The 15444-nt window shown below is 36.3% G+C and overlaps 1 protein-coding gene across 2 annotated transcripts in view; it reads right to left on the bottom strand.

Annotated features, from left to right (window-relative positions):
- Positions 1-1942: 1942 nt before the first annotated feature.
- Positions 1943-15444, bottom strand: part of TRPM5 (transient receptor potential cation channel subfamily M member 5) — a 50061-nt gene continuing 36559 nt past the window's right edge. For both annotated transcript variants that reach the window (XM_068683456.1, XM_068683457.1), the window contains exons 18-26: positions 14672-14790; positions 14006-14138; positions 11445-11619; positions 9416-9584; positions 8591-8769; positions 7138-7270; positions 5063-5135; positions 3914-4004; positions 1943-2440 (exon numbers count right to left, since the gene is read on the bottom strand). In XM_068683456.1, coding sequence (XP_068539557.1) covers positions 2340-2440; positions 3914-4004; positions 5063-5135; positions 7138-7270; positions 8591-8769; positions 9416-9584; positions 11445-11619; positions 14006-14138; positions 14672-14790 — 1173 coding nt within the window. In that variant the 3' untranslated portion in view covers positions 1943-2339. The remainder of the gene's footprint in view (positions 2441-3913; positions 4005-5062; positions 5136-7137; positions 7271-8590; positions 8770-9415; positions 9585-11444; positions 11620-14005; positions 14139-14671; positions 14791-15444) is intronic.

The raw sequence follows: 15444 nt of genomic DNA on the forward strand, positions 1-15444 counted from the left end.
GAAACGTACTGATACTAGTGAAAATGGGGGAGTTCTAACAAATACCGTGTTTATTTGAGAATTGTTTAGAAAATCTAGAATCTAAAAAGTTACTCTAAACTTAATGTTCCATAAACATTTCCTCATTTTCTTAAATTTTAGATTCTAAAGCTCAGTTTTTCAACAATTTGGTGATTTTAGAGTATAGAGAGAATCACCTGATTCAGATCATAATGTCAAGTGTAGTAGTTTTTCATATATAATGTTATTAAGTGGATAGGTTGTTTTTGTTTGTTTGTTTGTTTTCCTATAAATAAGGCTGAAAGATTAAATGCTTTGAAAGGCTTTATTATTTGAAACTAATTCAGTTCACTTTGGACTGACTTTTGCCAGCATTCTAAATTAACTAGCCCTAATGTTAATATTTATAACCGTAATGAAAGATGACTACTTCAGAATATGTGATTATTTTTTTTCTTGCTAGACTGCGCTTGTTCAGACTCCAAAGGATGGTTGAGGAGACTTCTTCCCCTTGGGTGGGATGTCAGCACCTTGCCAGTAACTGGTAGGCCTGAATCATCTGGGGGTTGTGTTTGAATAGATGCATTATTTATTAGCAGAAGAAGAAAATGTAAAACGAGTAGCGTGCCATCTTTTGCAATTCACTTCTTAATTTTAAAAGATGGTATTTGATCGTGAGAATCCAATTCGATGCATGTTAATTAATGGTTCATTGCTAAATACATCAGTTTTTCCAGTGCATGTGAATGGGACATAACAAAAATTCCAGACAGAAACTGGTTTCCAGTGGATGATGAATGTACCGGTCACAATAAAAACAGTAGCAGGGAAGCTGCTGTGAAGAGTATGATGTGCTGTGGGTTGTACAGTGAGCATTATTTCCTAACAAAAAATGTAGCACTGTACACACCCACTGGTTTTGTAACGTCTCATTTGCCTAGGGTGATGAGCGTTTAGTACAGTACCAAAATTGTATCACTGTTAATGTTACCGCTAAGGTCTGGGGCACAGCTGAATAAGCTGGATAAATTTCTATTTTATGAGGGCATAACAATTAATTTCCACCATGCGTCTTTGTAAATAGAAAGGCATTTTGATCAGATTTGAGATTTTTTTTTCTTACCTCTGTATTGAGATACCTGGCAGTAGAGAGAGTTTCCATGCATTTATTTATGTTGTATAAGAGCTGTGTTACAATAGGCGTGAGGAAATTAAGTTCAGCTGAAGCTTATCAGAGTATGACCACAGCCTATTACTTCCCCCTTCCAACAATGGTTATGTTAGTCCAAAGAAATCTCCCATTACAGGACAGTAGTGAGATCCATTTTATTTGTGTAGCTTTTCATACAAAATTAAAATAAAGCCAGCTAACATTTGTCTGCTTAAAAGGTACATGCTAGTTAAAGTAATGCAAAAAAATGGCCAACAGCCCAAATTCTGAGTTTCTAGGAAAATTCTTGCTTTTTTTTTTTTTTTTTTTTGAGCTTTGAGAGAGAAATGTAGAATAAAATCAGAAAAATGCTTGGCTGTAGATTCAAGGGCAAGGTGTCTCATACAGTGAGCTGACAGAAGATGAGTTTGGCACTAAAACAAAAAAATCAAGCAGCAGGGGCTGCTTGGGGCTGGTGGAAGGGTCACCTGTTTTGTCTTTGGAAACTGACTGCAAGCCACTGAAGACTTGAGGACCATGCAATGAGTTTCTGTAGATGAGTGAGGAGCACTTTAAGGAGAAGTCGGAAAGGGAACATCCCACAGAAGCCAGACTGGGAAGAGAAGATGGTAAGTACAATCATTTGAGGCTGATAAGAACTCTAGGAACTGGATTCATTGTGATAGTTCAGTATCCCAGGCCCTTTCTTTCCTGTGGAAACTTTCTTCAAAAGCAACTTGTAAATGCAAGTTTGCTTTCTTGGCCCAGGAAGCGGGTTGTGTTTTAGCGAGGAAATGATTACCTTTCAAAATGGAAACTCCCTTGAAAAGAACACAGAAATGTAGACATTGGTGGTGATGAAAGTTTGATTGAGGGTATGCAACTTAGAGAACAAAACACAGGCTATATAGAAAATAAGGTGGTGGTCATCCTGGAGGGGAAGTAGTGCCATTTGTGGAGGGGAGTGTTGGATAAATGACCAAGAAACATCAGGAGGGAAGGAAGGCCAAGAAGTTGAAGAATGCCCAAGAAATCCTCAGCAGTATTAACCATCAGCAGTGTTTGACATCAGGTATGAAGATACTATCAAAGGCTTTGAGATTTGGGTCGTAGGCCTTCATGAAATTAGGGTTTTATTGCTGTAGTAATTCAGTAGTGGAAAAAGTTTAACTCAAATTGAGAATAAAATTTAATTATCAATGTACATGATGTCAGCCTCAGACGGATCTGCATGTTCTTCTTCTTCACCCCTTTCTGGCAAAGGCACTTCGGTGCTGGCATTCATCAAACCTAATAGGATTGTGAAAAAACATATTTCTTAAATGCTTTAGGACAAGGGTTGCGTAGCAATGATTACTTAGGAAAATGTAAATGTTGAAAATAATCCACAGGAAGATCATACCGTAGACTGTAGTACTTTGCTCAGTAAATGATAAAAACAAGCGTTTTTTTTTTTCATCTATGTAAGTTTCAGATTGATATACAGTTACAGTATTAAAATATCTGGGGAGCATGCTACAGGATAGTTTGTCTTAGTGGAAAGTTTATAATGAAGCAGCGTATTGAAGTGCTTTATAAACTTGTGAACTTAAGTCAAATTTGAAGTTCTAGTCTGAGAAGCTGGTTGCTGCAAGCTGTTGTAGGACAAAGCTGCAGTTAGGATCAAACTTGATCATTTATCAGTGATCTGCACTGTTTAGTGTATAGGGAAAATTGATAACTCCTTTCATTGCTTTCAGAATATAATAGTTTGCTATGCATGCTGAGTTAGTATGAAATAAAATATCTTTCCAGCCTGGCTTTGCTATGTCTAAGTTTACAGTTTGAATTTCATACCTGGTTAAGTATGTTCCTAATTCCTCCTGCAGCTGGGTAAATTGCAAACTATTTGTGTTTGTTGTGCCAGTGGTTTGCTACAGGAATCTCAGACAGATCTCATTCCCCACCTCAACCCCCGTTGAAGTAAATACAAATGGACAAGGAAAATTGATGGGATCCAAATTACCTTTACACACCTCCATTTACCAGAGTGCTTTGAGGTCTTGTCATGCCAAGACTTAACTAGACTTCCAGCTACTTTTTTTCCCACGTAGTACCTATATGTTCTGTTTAATGGGGTTTTGATATTATTTTTGTTCAATAGATAGCTATTTCAATATCTACCTATTACTACTTAAGAAAAATATCCAAAATATTTGTTGAGTCAGATATCATGCAGTGGCTGAGACAGTCTGTTTCTGACTCTTAATGTTTTAATCTCCAAACAGTGGAGCTCCAGGACATGGGACTATATTCTTGACGGACAGAAATAGCTGCAGCTCTGAAGGCAGATGAATTGCAGTGATTAAAACAAAGTTGAAGGGGTTTTTCTGTTTCATGATTATTGTTATCCTTAGCAAATGTCTTGGTTATACTGTCTCATTGACTCAAGAAACCCCTAAAACACTGTCCTTTCAAGAAACCAAGTGGCAAATAGATACTTTTCTACATCCTTAAAGTTAGGTGAGATCATTCTAACCTGCAGTGAATGATGGTCCATTCCCCAAAGCTTTTAAATATATTTTGCAAAAGGTAATTTCTTCAAAATGTTCATACTTCAGAATGTTTGTTGTTTATATTGCAACTCCTTTGCAGTCCTTATGTGGTTCTTACCTTTGTTGTCGTTTTTATTTTTAAATAATAGTTTTATTTAAAAAAAAAAAACAAAAACTAAATTGTCTAGTTGTGTTGATTAGTTTTTCCATGGTGATTTCCAATACTTACGTGTATAATCTGGAGCTGGTTGGTTGCACAATAGGTTGGTTTTGGTTAAAGCATCTGCCATTGAAGAGATAACAGCTGTACAGTAGCATATCTACAAAATAGGTAGTGATTTCTACATCAGTTAATTTTCATAGTTATCCATTCTTATCCAATCTTAAATTTGCAGGAAAGACAATGTAGGCAGCAGCATGAAGCAACGTCAGAAATACCACATGTGACTTTTTTATTAGTTTGATTAGAATTAGATGAACTGACTTGGAGGAAGATGAGTATTAAATATCTTCCTTTTTTGTGAGTACATTGCATTATCTCAATCTGGCACAGCCTTATTAAAGCATTTCTCGTGTGTTCCCATTGAACCTGTATTTGTTTTCAGCATTGTTCATGGAATAGCGTGACTTTTTTTTTAGGAAGCCATAGAATGGATAAGAAAAAAAGGAGGGAAACTGCAATTGAGATAAACAACTTTCGGTGAGGCCAAAATTACTGAAGAATTCTCGGGACAAAGAAAACAATGAGAGTTTTACTGTGTAGCACATGGCAATGGTTTTCAGACTGCTTAACAAATGTTTGTTTATGTTTCACAGATCTGTCATCAAAAGCTCGAGATAGGGTTTCCTTCTATTATTTATTTATTGCGCATTTCTATGCCAGACACTTCCTTTTAAGAAGCTGATATGTGGTATCTAACAAAATTAGAAAAACTGATGTCCAAGAAGATTAGTCTCTGTCAAATCAGAAAGCATATGGGTATTTTCAAAGTTGTCATTTTTAAAGTAAGAAAAGGATGGATGAAAGAAGAATGGAGGGAGTAAGATCAAACATTTGCCTCCAGGGGCAACCTCAAGGTAAGAAGTGAACACTTCTCAAGTAGACTAGCAAAATAGAACAGGAAATGCTGTATTCCTCTTTTTCTTTTTTATGAGAGGTTAGAAATGTTTCTTTATGTAGTTATCATTACGGGTAAAACAATAAGGAAAATGAAGTCATAATACAGATCCATTTCTTCATCCTTTTATCCCTGAACACGGTACCAAACCACCATCAAATACTACCAGCAGTGATTAAAAATGGCCACACAAAAAATGAAAGAAACATTGAAATCCTAAATCTGATATAAATGTAAATGCCTACAAAGCTATTACTTACCTGGGATTCTATAACTTTAAGCCGCCTTTCTTGTTCTTTCAACCCACTAAGGTATTTAGATAAATTATCCACCCTGTGGAAACAAAAATGATGTGCTGAGTGAAAAGGAGAGGCCTCAGATGAAATCCTAAACCACAAAAAACGAGTAACTTACTATGTCTTTGACCCCTTGCTTGCAGTTCTGTGCTGCTGGGATATCCTGGAGCCCCCTAAAAGTTTTGTCTTTTTCAAGGGTTCCTGTAAGTATTTACTGAAAAGAGTAGCATTTCAGTCATACCTCTCCCATGCATACTGCCCAAGGGCTCCTCATAAACTCATACAGATTAAAGCAGCCGCTCAGTCCCCTCTGATGTGGAAATTAAGGACTGCAGTAAAGAGCCATAGGTCCAGCTCTGTCTTTCTAGTCCTTTATTAGTCCATCCACGCCAAATGTAAACTGATTCTAGCATGAAAATTTATGCCATAATATTTATTCCATTAACACAGGGCCGATGAGCCACTTGATGTATTTAAGGTTTCATTTTCAGACACTGATTTGATGTTCAAATCCCTTTTTCCACGCAGTCCAAAGGGACCATGTAGAGAACTTGAATATGGTCCCTCCAAATCAAATTATTCACCCATCTTCTACATAATTTACCTCTTCTCCCATCAGTTTCTTATTCCTAGCATCCAGTTCCCCAAAGACTCCTTAAATCCCTCTCTGCTTTGTCCTAACTACTATTTAAAATTTTCCCTTTAACAAGTCATGTTGCACTCAGGTCTATGAGAAAAGGCTGTTTTGCTGGGTGTATCTAATGTATTTTGGAATTGGTTTACTGCAGAGTTCAGTGAATAGCTTTTGGAGGGTTCTGTAAGATTTCAAATACACAGGTAAGTTTGCTGACACCTGAGAAATAAGATTAGTGGTGGTCATCTGAACCTCTTTCAGTCTCTGCTATATCTGAAATCATGCCCTTTGTTTAGAAACAATTACATGCTTATTTATTGTTTGACCTGGGCAATTAAGCTCTTGCTTATTCTTAGGGCCAAAATCCTGTATTTTGTCAGTGACTTGTGTATGAGCATAAAGTTAAAACCAAATAATCTAAATTATTATGAATTTAGAGTCTGTTAGATTAGAGGGAGAAGAGTATTTCCCAATAATATACTCAAGTAGGCTGGTCTGGACTCCAGCTATTATGAATTAGATGAATGTTTTGAAAGGCAAAGCACAGAAAGAAAACACAGCACAAGAAGATTACAGCAGAACTTTGTAACAACTTTCACACCCACTGTGACTCCATTTGAAATCAGATTTACTGTAAGATGAAACACCTGAACCAGGTGTTAAAAGCTTATTCAAAGAAGGCTTTGCTGTGTGGCTTCTCGTGTTGTCTTAGATGTTTTAGTTTTCCCTGTATGTAGCTATCTTGTGTCTCACTTAAAGGAGTAAACTTCCAAGTAATAATTTTGTATTTTAATTCATCAGAATACTAAACCAATTTAGGTGATATTCCTATTGGGAAGATATTCTAGAGAAATATTGAAATGGAGATCCAGTTAATAAAATCTAATTCCAGAGTTCATACCAGGAATTTCTTGTGCAAAACATTAGTCTTATGTCATAAAGCCATAAATAGTACTTCTCCTGTATTTGCAGGCTGGGGATAATTCCAGAGATTTTAAACTTTCATTCAAAAGTCTAAACCTCTTTCTGTTTTGGAAACAACAATTTCACAGGATTTTGATCAATGTTTTGTTTCCAGTACTGCTGTATTCCTACAGGGGATGGAAGTACATGCTCTGCAGTACAGTAAAAGAACTGTTCTTCCATCATTTCTTTATGAATATGATTTTCATTTGAGCTTGACTGCAAGTTTGCCTGGAGCTTACAGGTCTGTAATTGTACATACTTCAGGAATGTGAAAGACTCTTCTCATTATTGAAGTGATGCTGCCTTGTCATGTTTTTCATGCAATGAAGAACTGCGTTCCAGTTGGTCTCCTCATATAAGTGTTACAGTACCCGAATATTTGTCTCATGCAAATTTGAAGACCTGAAAGGTTCACTTAATATGGTTCATAATAACATACTTGTTAGATGTGGCCTTCAGCCTTTCTTCATTGCTTTCTTTCCTTTCTTGTTCAAGGTTTACAAGATAATTTTCTTTTTGTACCAGCTCCCATGTTATGATTTTTTGATCTAGGCCAACTGGAAGATCTCTTTCTATAGGGGGGAAAAAAGATATTAAGAACTGTATTTTGCTCCCTTTTTCCCTATAGTAATTTATGTAATGAAAGGCTGCTAAATTAAAGAAAAATCAAGTATTGCTTTGCCATTGCAGGAGTGACAGGCTATGAAGATTTATTGTAAAATAAGTATTTTCTACATTTTTTTTTTCTTGTGATGGAAGGTGATAGACCTTTTGCAGCTGGATAAGGGTCCTGAGTTTTCTGAAGAATAGCACAGGCCAATTTCAGTGATTCCATTTAAACTCATTTAGGACATTACTGGACTTCTCACATACTGTAGCCCCCAACTGTTTAATGAGCAAAGCTTTACATTCAGATGCACTTTATCATCTAAGCTTCTTTATTAGAACAATTATAAATAGGAAAGAACTGTGAAAAATCCCTCCACCTTAAAGTGTAGATCTGTTGGCTGTTGTTGTCATCTTACAAAGCAAACCAACTGGCCCAGCCAACAGAAGAGCTCAGTTTCGGAGATAACTTGAACATACCAGTTATGTATCTTCCTAAAGTCTATTAAAAGAGCACAAGAGCACACTTGCTGCGTGCTCCGAATACTACCAAGGTTAGACCCTGATCAGGCAGGTACTTGCTTTCTTGGAGGGGAAGAAGCTTCAGCAGTGCATGCGCCTTGATAGCCAGAAGGTGTGTGTGTGTGACAGGAAGCTTAGTCTAAGGGCTCTGAACATCAATTCTGCTCCAAAGCCCATTATCAGTCTGTGCATGAGGAGGAAATAGGCTTGTTATCAGACACCATTAAACTATATATACCAAGTTTGCAGTCACTATAGGAAGCTTCTAAATGCCTTCTGTTATTAATTAAACTTCATCCTCCTTTTTAATGACAACTTTTAAGGGGATGATCATTTCTCTAAATGTATTCTTTCTCTCTCTGTAATCTGTGCATTGGGAAATTCTACTGAACCCAGCAGATTTCAGACTTCATATGCACTTTCAGGGTTGTCCGTTTTTAATTACTAAAATTTAAGAGCAGATCAAATAAATGGTTATAATTTATTCAAACTATACATTTTTTTCTTCAGAAATCAAATCCCTTCAACCAGTTCTGTATCATAACTATGTTGCACAAAGAAAGACATTGTGGGAAACTTTATAGTACAGGCTATGTTATAAACATTAATTTGTCATGTGTATTCTCCTGGCACTTTTTGTTAAAGATAATCAATTATGGCTCTTAGCTTATGAAAATCTTACTTGCTCCTCTGTTTGGCTTATGCAGCATACCTTTGAAACAGCATCAGGGTCTCCAGTTAATAGACATTTGTTAGCTACTTACCCAGATGTTCTTTTTTATGTTCCTTTTTGTTGAAGATTATTCTGAGAACCAGAGTTATGTGGTTAATAATGATAAATGGTGGTGCTAAGGCAGGCCGTCCATGATATTCAACAATCAGATTGTAGCGCTGAAGCTTCCAGAAGATGTCTGCATTGCCCTGAACAACTTGAAAAGTGTAACTGTAAAGAAAAAATAACAGTTTTTATCTCAACAAGCTTATCATTACAAATACAAAATACAGCCCCAAGTTTCTTTTAATAAAAGAACAGGAAGGTCAGCAAGTAGTGTTAATTTAAACTAAAGATTGTGCAGTTTTTTAGATATTAAAATAATAGCAGTTGCAGTCTTCAAATGTTAAAGAAATACTAGTGTATTTTTTTTTTTTTTAAAGAAAGGTAATTCCAATTCACTCCATCAAGATTGGCAAACATGCCATGTCAGTTCTTCAACCAAACCAATCATCATTAATCATGTTGACATTAAGAGTTTCCCCTTTGTGCAGATTATCCACTGTTAATTCTGCCAAGTTTACAGCTGTTTTGCACCTGTGGACTTCTCCTGCAGCACAGCCAGGGATCCAGACCCTTCTATGCATGTTTAATTGATTTTTTTTACAGTAAAAGATGCTTCTTCTTGTCTTTAATGTGGCTAGAGTAAAGATAATGACAACTATATGATCATAAAAGTCTACCTATCAACCCCCAAATAATATTAGGAAAACTGTTAGTGTATTCCAAAATGAGTAGCCAACAGCAATGTAGTAAACTCTGGCATTCAGTTGAACTTTTGCCATCTCTGTTTGAAACCTGCTGAAATCACTCTTACCTGAACATAGCAATCAGGAGGTTCATAAGGAGAACGTTTGTGACTAGTAGGAAGATAACCAGCAGAAGTATGACAAGCCAGTTGGCGTAGTTGTTAGGACATGATGGTGAGTTGTCCTGCAGAATCTGCAGTGGATTAAGCGTACAGTTCCGGGGAAACACTCGTGATGCTGCAAAGAGAGGTAGAAAAATACAGTTGTGACAAATCCTGCCACACGTCTTTCTTAGAGTGGAGACAAAAGTTTTGCGTTTTGGTGAGGAAAATTTCTTACGTTCAACAGAAAAGGGCAGGAATTACAAATTATTCCTGAAGTTTAAGACACTGAATTTTATAGCAATTTCAAGGCAAATAAAAACTGATTAATTTCTCCAACTGGCTTCTCAGTCTATGCACAGTTTTAGCATTCGAAGCATCATACAGCAATTAAATGGCTGACAGTTATGTATGTAAAAAAAAAAAAATCTTTTGCTTGTTTCATTTGAAATCATTTAAAACTTATGGAGGAAAAGATAACTACTCTATATTGGTTATATTCATATCATTCATCTAAGTTTTCTTACACTGGGCTTAAGAATCATAGGTGTTTGTTTTTTTTTTTTGGTTTTGTTTTGTTTTTCAGGAAGTTCTATCATGTAATGAATTAAATCTACAGATTTAAAGTAGCCATACTTACTTGTTTTTTCTCCAGTTTTTCACCAATAATGCCTTTCCCCACAGTCACAGGTAATGCTGTGATCTTATTTGTTAATGCAAAGAGTTATCTGAAAAGTCACTACAGCTGTCACCAGGCACATTACCTTATATTTATCTACACTGAATTTCAATTGATGCTTCATCTCTCAGGAGGGTCTTCTGCAACTCTTAGGTGTCAGCTTTAGTCTTTACTTTGTTTCATCAGAAAATATTGCTGCCTTCATTAACCATTTCCTTCTCCATATGTTTTATAAAGAAACTGAGTAAGGTCAAGAACATCCCAGTACAAGTGATTCCCTTCTGGAATTTGTCCGTGTAATATTTTTTTTCCCTTCCATCTAATCTGTTATTTATGTATATGAAGACACCTTTTGGACTCCCAATGGGAAGAAACAGACACTTCTAGGGGATATTTTATCTGACCTATTTTCAAATGAGATTAATCCTATTCCAGAAATATTTTTTCTTACCAGTTACTTTAGTGGGAGTAAGAGTGACTTGTGCTGTGGATGCTTAAACTGTAGGCATTTAAAGCTAAGTGAGATGAATCATACCCCTGCTCTCTTGCCTCATTCAGACTTCAGTTTTCTAAGGCATGTGCCTTTTCTTATTAAGCAGGGTGAATATGAAAGAATGCTTTCTAGTTTGCTGCCTATGGGATTTTTTGGTTTCATCTATATTACTTCAAGTGTAAATCCCATTTCAGTACTGTCACTAACATTCAGAACTGTTATTCTGGCTAAATTCTGTGACACTACATCAGACTTCTTTGGGAGATGACCTATTCTGTATTTTACCTGCTTCTCTATCAGAAATATGGCCTGTAAACCTTTATGTCCAAACATTTCCATGTATTCCGAGTATTTTTATGTTGTTTTGTTTGAAATGTAGCACAAATACAATTACTAGCTTTATTTGATTGGGGCAACTTTAACTCCAGAGTAAATAAATGCTCCAGAGGAATATTTATTCTAAAACACAAGTGTTTGCTTATGGACAGAGCAGTACTGCTGTAAAGCTGTCATATTAAACAACTGCCAAAATATATGGAGATGTTGTTATTACAGTTTACACAAGGGTTATCTGGATCTAGGTTAAGCTGAGCAGAAATGGATTGAAGTGAAAGAAGGTATGCCAACCTTTTTCAACTGCAAATCCTTGTGCGAATATTGTAGACAGCTTCTCTAAACAGGGCCAATTCTCATGTTCTAATATAATTTCACACTGTACATTATCTCCATTTGCAAATGCACTATTTATATCATAGTGACGTGAAAGCTTTGGCTAGGGAAGTGTGCACTCAAAAATGGTAAAGTTAGGGGAGAAGTTTTCTCACTGTCTATTTCGTCCAATGGAATCTGGCCAAATATCTGAAGGTAGGGACGATAAAGCACTCTTCTGAATATCCACTCCACTCGGTTGTCATCAGGATGAAGCAGAGCTTGAGTTGTCACACCATAGGCAATGAGCCATACACTCAAGAAAAACAGAAAGAAGAAAACATCCTTCATCTAAAAGAGAAAAGGGGAGGGAGAAAAGGAGGACAAATGACTGATAGCATAATCAAAGAACAGTAGCTTGGTATGAAAACTGTTCAAGTAATTGTTTCTTTACAAGCTTGTTTAGGTTAAAGGAGGTGGAATACAGTTTCATGCACAGGATTTCTCTCTTGACCTTGCTGTTACCACATTGCTTCTGGTCCATAACCAGCATTTTTGTTTGTTAGCTAGTTTAGATAAGGGCATATTTTAAATTAAAACCTTGCTTTTCAATTGATTACTGTTTAAAAATGAAACATTTTATCTTTTAAAGTAATCTGTTTTAAATGCAGATTTTCTGTGAGATCTCACAGTACCATTGACTGTTTAGCTGTGAATTACAAGAAGTCTGAAGCAGCAGTCAATCCTGGATGACAGCACTCATTAATGAATTCTGAACCATGGATAGGGCAGACATTGAAGACTGCAAGGATCAGGTAGCTCCTGTCTTGGGTTTTCAAGTTAAGTAATGCATTTGAGAGATTCTTTTCAAGACTTCCTGCTTTTAAACATTGTATTTCTCTACAGAAGCAGAAGTAATCGAATCCAGAAACACTTACTTTTAAACATTGAATATGGATTTCAAATGCAGTAATTTTTCCCTGGTGGAAGAGGAACACTTCATCCTCTTCCCATCTAATCTGACAGAGTTCATTAGGGACTGTAGATTCATTTCAATTAGATAATAGGATTGCACAGTACCTAAAAGCATAGGCATTTCAGACCTCCAGGAGGTTACTACAAGTTCCATTAAGAATTATAGTATCTAAGGCAGGCAAGACATAGTTCATGTCTCTCTGACTTCCACCCATCTATTTTGTTTTCTGGATGATTTCAAGTTTGTCAGTACTGCAGGACTGCAGTAGTGTCACAGTTAACAGAAAGCAACAGTATGTCTGGAAATATTTTTTCCTGACTGCAGTCTGTCTCCTCGTAAACTGGCATTGAACTGCCATTTTAACAGCTACGAGACTTATCTCAGCAATTCTGTATCAAGGTTAAAAAGGAGAAAGACGGTAAGACACAATCTTGGTTTACTTCCCTATTTAAGGGAAATGATCTTGCTTAAACCCACCAGATGAACCTTTCAATAAGATGCTGTTTACTGAAGTCAATTTCACTGTTCTTTCCCTTGATGTAAGGCTCAACACTGAACTACTGAAGCTAAAGTATTGTGTTGGCTTGGATGAGGGGAAGATGAAAGGTCCCTTTTTACAGTTTTGTCTAGGCTACTGTTTATGTTCTTATTTGCATCTTCTTAATCCATGTGTTATCTCATATGACTTCAGATGCTAACATAGTAGACATATCACCATATTTGTTCTGGGCCCTGGTTTAGTTTGGTACGCTGCCAGGAAGGGTTGGGAGCTGTAGATCTGCCTGGTTCTCTTACAGTAGAAGTCTGCTAATGCTGTAAACTAGATAATGTGCAAGAACAAATATTTATTTGCCATTTACCCTTTTGCTACTCAAAGCAAATGTCATGTTAGAGTTTCAGTTACTGCATTTGTAGACAGATCTAAATAGCTTGGTAGTTACGTTTATTCAATGTATAGGCTTGTTTAGACTGTAGAGCTTTTACTGAGCTCTGCTTTGAGTCACAAGTCAAATATTTGTAGAATCTATGATAGCATTTACAATTAGATGAACTCCTGTTAATCAGTTACCTTGCGCTAATTGGCCTAGAGGATTAACATGCCTAAATAAAAAGCTGTTTCAAAGTTCCAACCTATACCCAAGCACAGTAAATATAGTCCTAATGTCTCATTTCCTGCAGGAGAGTGGTAATAAATAAAAATCTTTCATCAGCATCTTCCAACATATGCTTACAAGGTGCTGTTTTCATTGTAGCTTAGAGTTACAAAGTACAAGTAAGAACAACTCCCGTGGGAAACTTGCAACTATCAATTTTCTCAGATTTCTTTTCACACTTCTTGCAAATAATGTCAACTATTTCCCAAAGCACAGCATGGCCATTCAGTAAATGCCCTGCCCTTCTGTAAATGGCTTGTTGTCTGTCTGAGGTCTTTGCTCCAAATGCACAGTTTATGAAATAGGAGTAAGAGCAGTGTGTAAGACACAGACACTACCCCTGATTTGCCAGACCAAAGGGTAAGTGATTAGCTAAAGTACAAGGATTAGTAAATTGAGGCTAACTTAATACACTACAGAGCTCTCTGGATGGATCTGTTTGAAACTCACTACATCTAATTTTCTTGATAAATAAAGCAATATACACAAAATGAAAGGCCTTAAAAATATAAAGACGCATTATAAACTGATTTCCTTTGTAAGGAGATTTCCTGTTCTCCATGTTTACACAGTACAAGTGTTTATCTGAGAGAGGCTGCACACTTACCATCCTTTCCACAATTATGATTTTTGGTCCAAGCTGTTTGTGAATTGCAAAAATGTGTATAAGTCTAAGGGTAAACACCATAAAATCAATGGCAAGTATCGTGCGGCCAGCTTGAAAAGTTGAATTCAGCATCCTGAAGAATAAATGAAACAAAATACCAGATCTAAGCAAGAACTGCTGAGAAGTCTTTTCTCAAATGTTACACTTGGTTTCCAGGCATAGTCTAGTTAGGAAAAGGCAAGTGCTTCAGGGTTGTGGTTGCATATGTCAGTCATTACAGCTGTAAGAAAAATGTAATGTAACATCTGTACATTGGTGAGAAGTAACCCAAAGATGCAGAGACACCAACTTCTCTGTCTCAGCTGAAATGAGACATTAAAACAAAACAAACATAGCAAAAAAGTGATTAAAGTGACTAAAGGCAAATGCAAAAAAAATGAGAAGGAGAGCTTCTCTGTACAAGTGTTTGAAAATAGCAATATGTCTTTTGTGGTCTCTGCAGCAACATCTTCAACAGAAATGTAGAGGCTTTTATTGCAGAAACTTTTTTCAAAATTTGTAAATATCATACCCTGACCTCACACGCACGTGAGACTCTCCTGTCAACTGGCATACGCAGCCCAAGCTCCTGAAGCTGACCACATCACATAAAACAGATGTATATACCTGCAGGTTACCCCAATTATGAAAAGGAAGATGGTCACCATATCACATTTATTCCAGTTATCCTCTAGATACAGTTTGAATTTCTTCATTAAATTTGTGTCTTCATCTGTAAAGAAACTCTGAAAAAGAGAAACGACCATCAGCACTGATCTGTTTAAAGTTTCACTATTTCATTGTGAGTTTTAACGTTATTCCTGTTTCCCTTTTGTCTTTCATTGCAAAAAGCAAAAACTTCCTAGTGTAATAGAAAAAAAAAAAAAAAGCTTGAAAACATAAGCTCAGTTTACTGTCTTAAAACACACACAAAAAAGAAAAGTACAACCTTCTTAATCTTGTGATATTTTAATAGGGTCTGATTCAAGATGTGAGCATTCAGACTTAAAGAATGTAACAGATTTGTGGTCAATGTTCAACTTCTAGATACAGCTATTTAAACAGCATGTACAGATTTGGCATTTGTACACTGTAATTGTGAGTGCACATTTGATTATCTAGGCAAAGAGCTGTCTTAATTGGCTTTCAGCCTAGCACTCCATTTACAGGTTTATAATGAAATATTTTTTGATCCAACTATTCTCCCTGTGCTTTTATGTTTATGCCCTTTCCGAATAATTTCAAATAACTTGCAACAAAGTGGGATCTCCTTCACCATCCCCATCGCTTAAATAACAAGCGTCTATTTGTTCTTTCAGAATATGTGTTTATATCTGGTTTTAGTCTGAAGAGGACAGTTTTATGCATCCACAGTTGGCAACATGCTAGCATGCATTATT

This window comes from Anas acuta, chromosome 5 (genome assembly GCF_963932015.1).
Source record: "Anas acuta chromosome 5, bAnaAcu1.1, whole genome shotgun sequence".
NCBI lineage: Eukaryota > Metazoa > Chordata > Aves > Anseriformes > Anatidae > Anas > Anas acuta.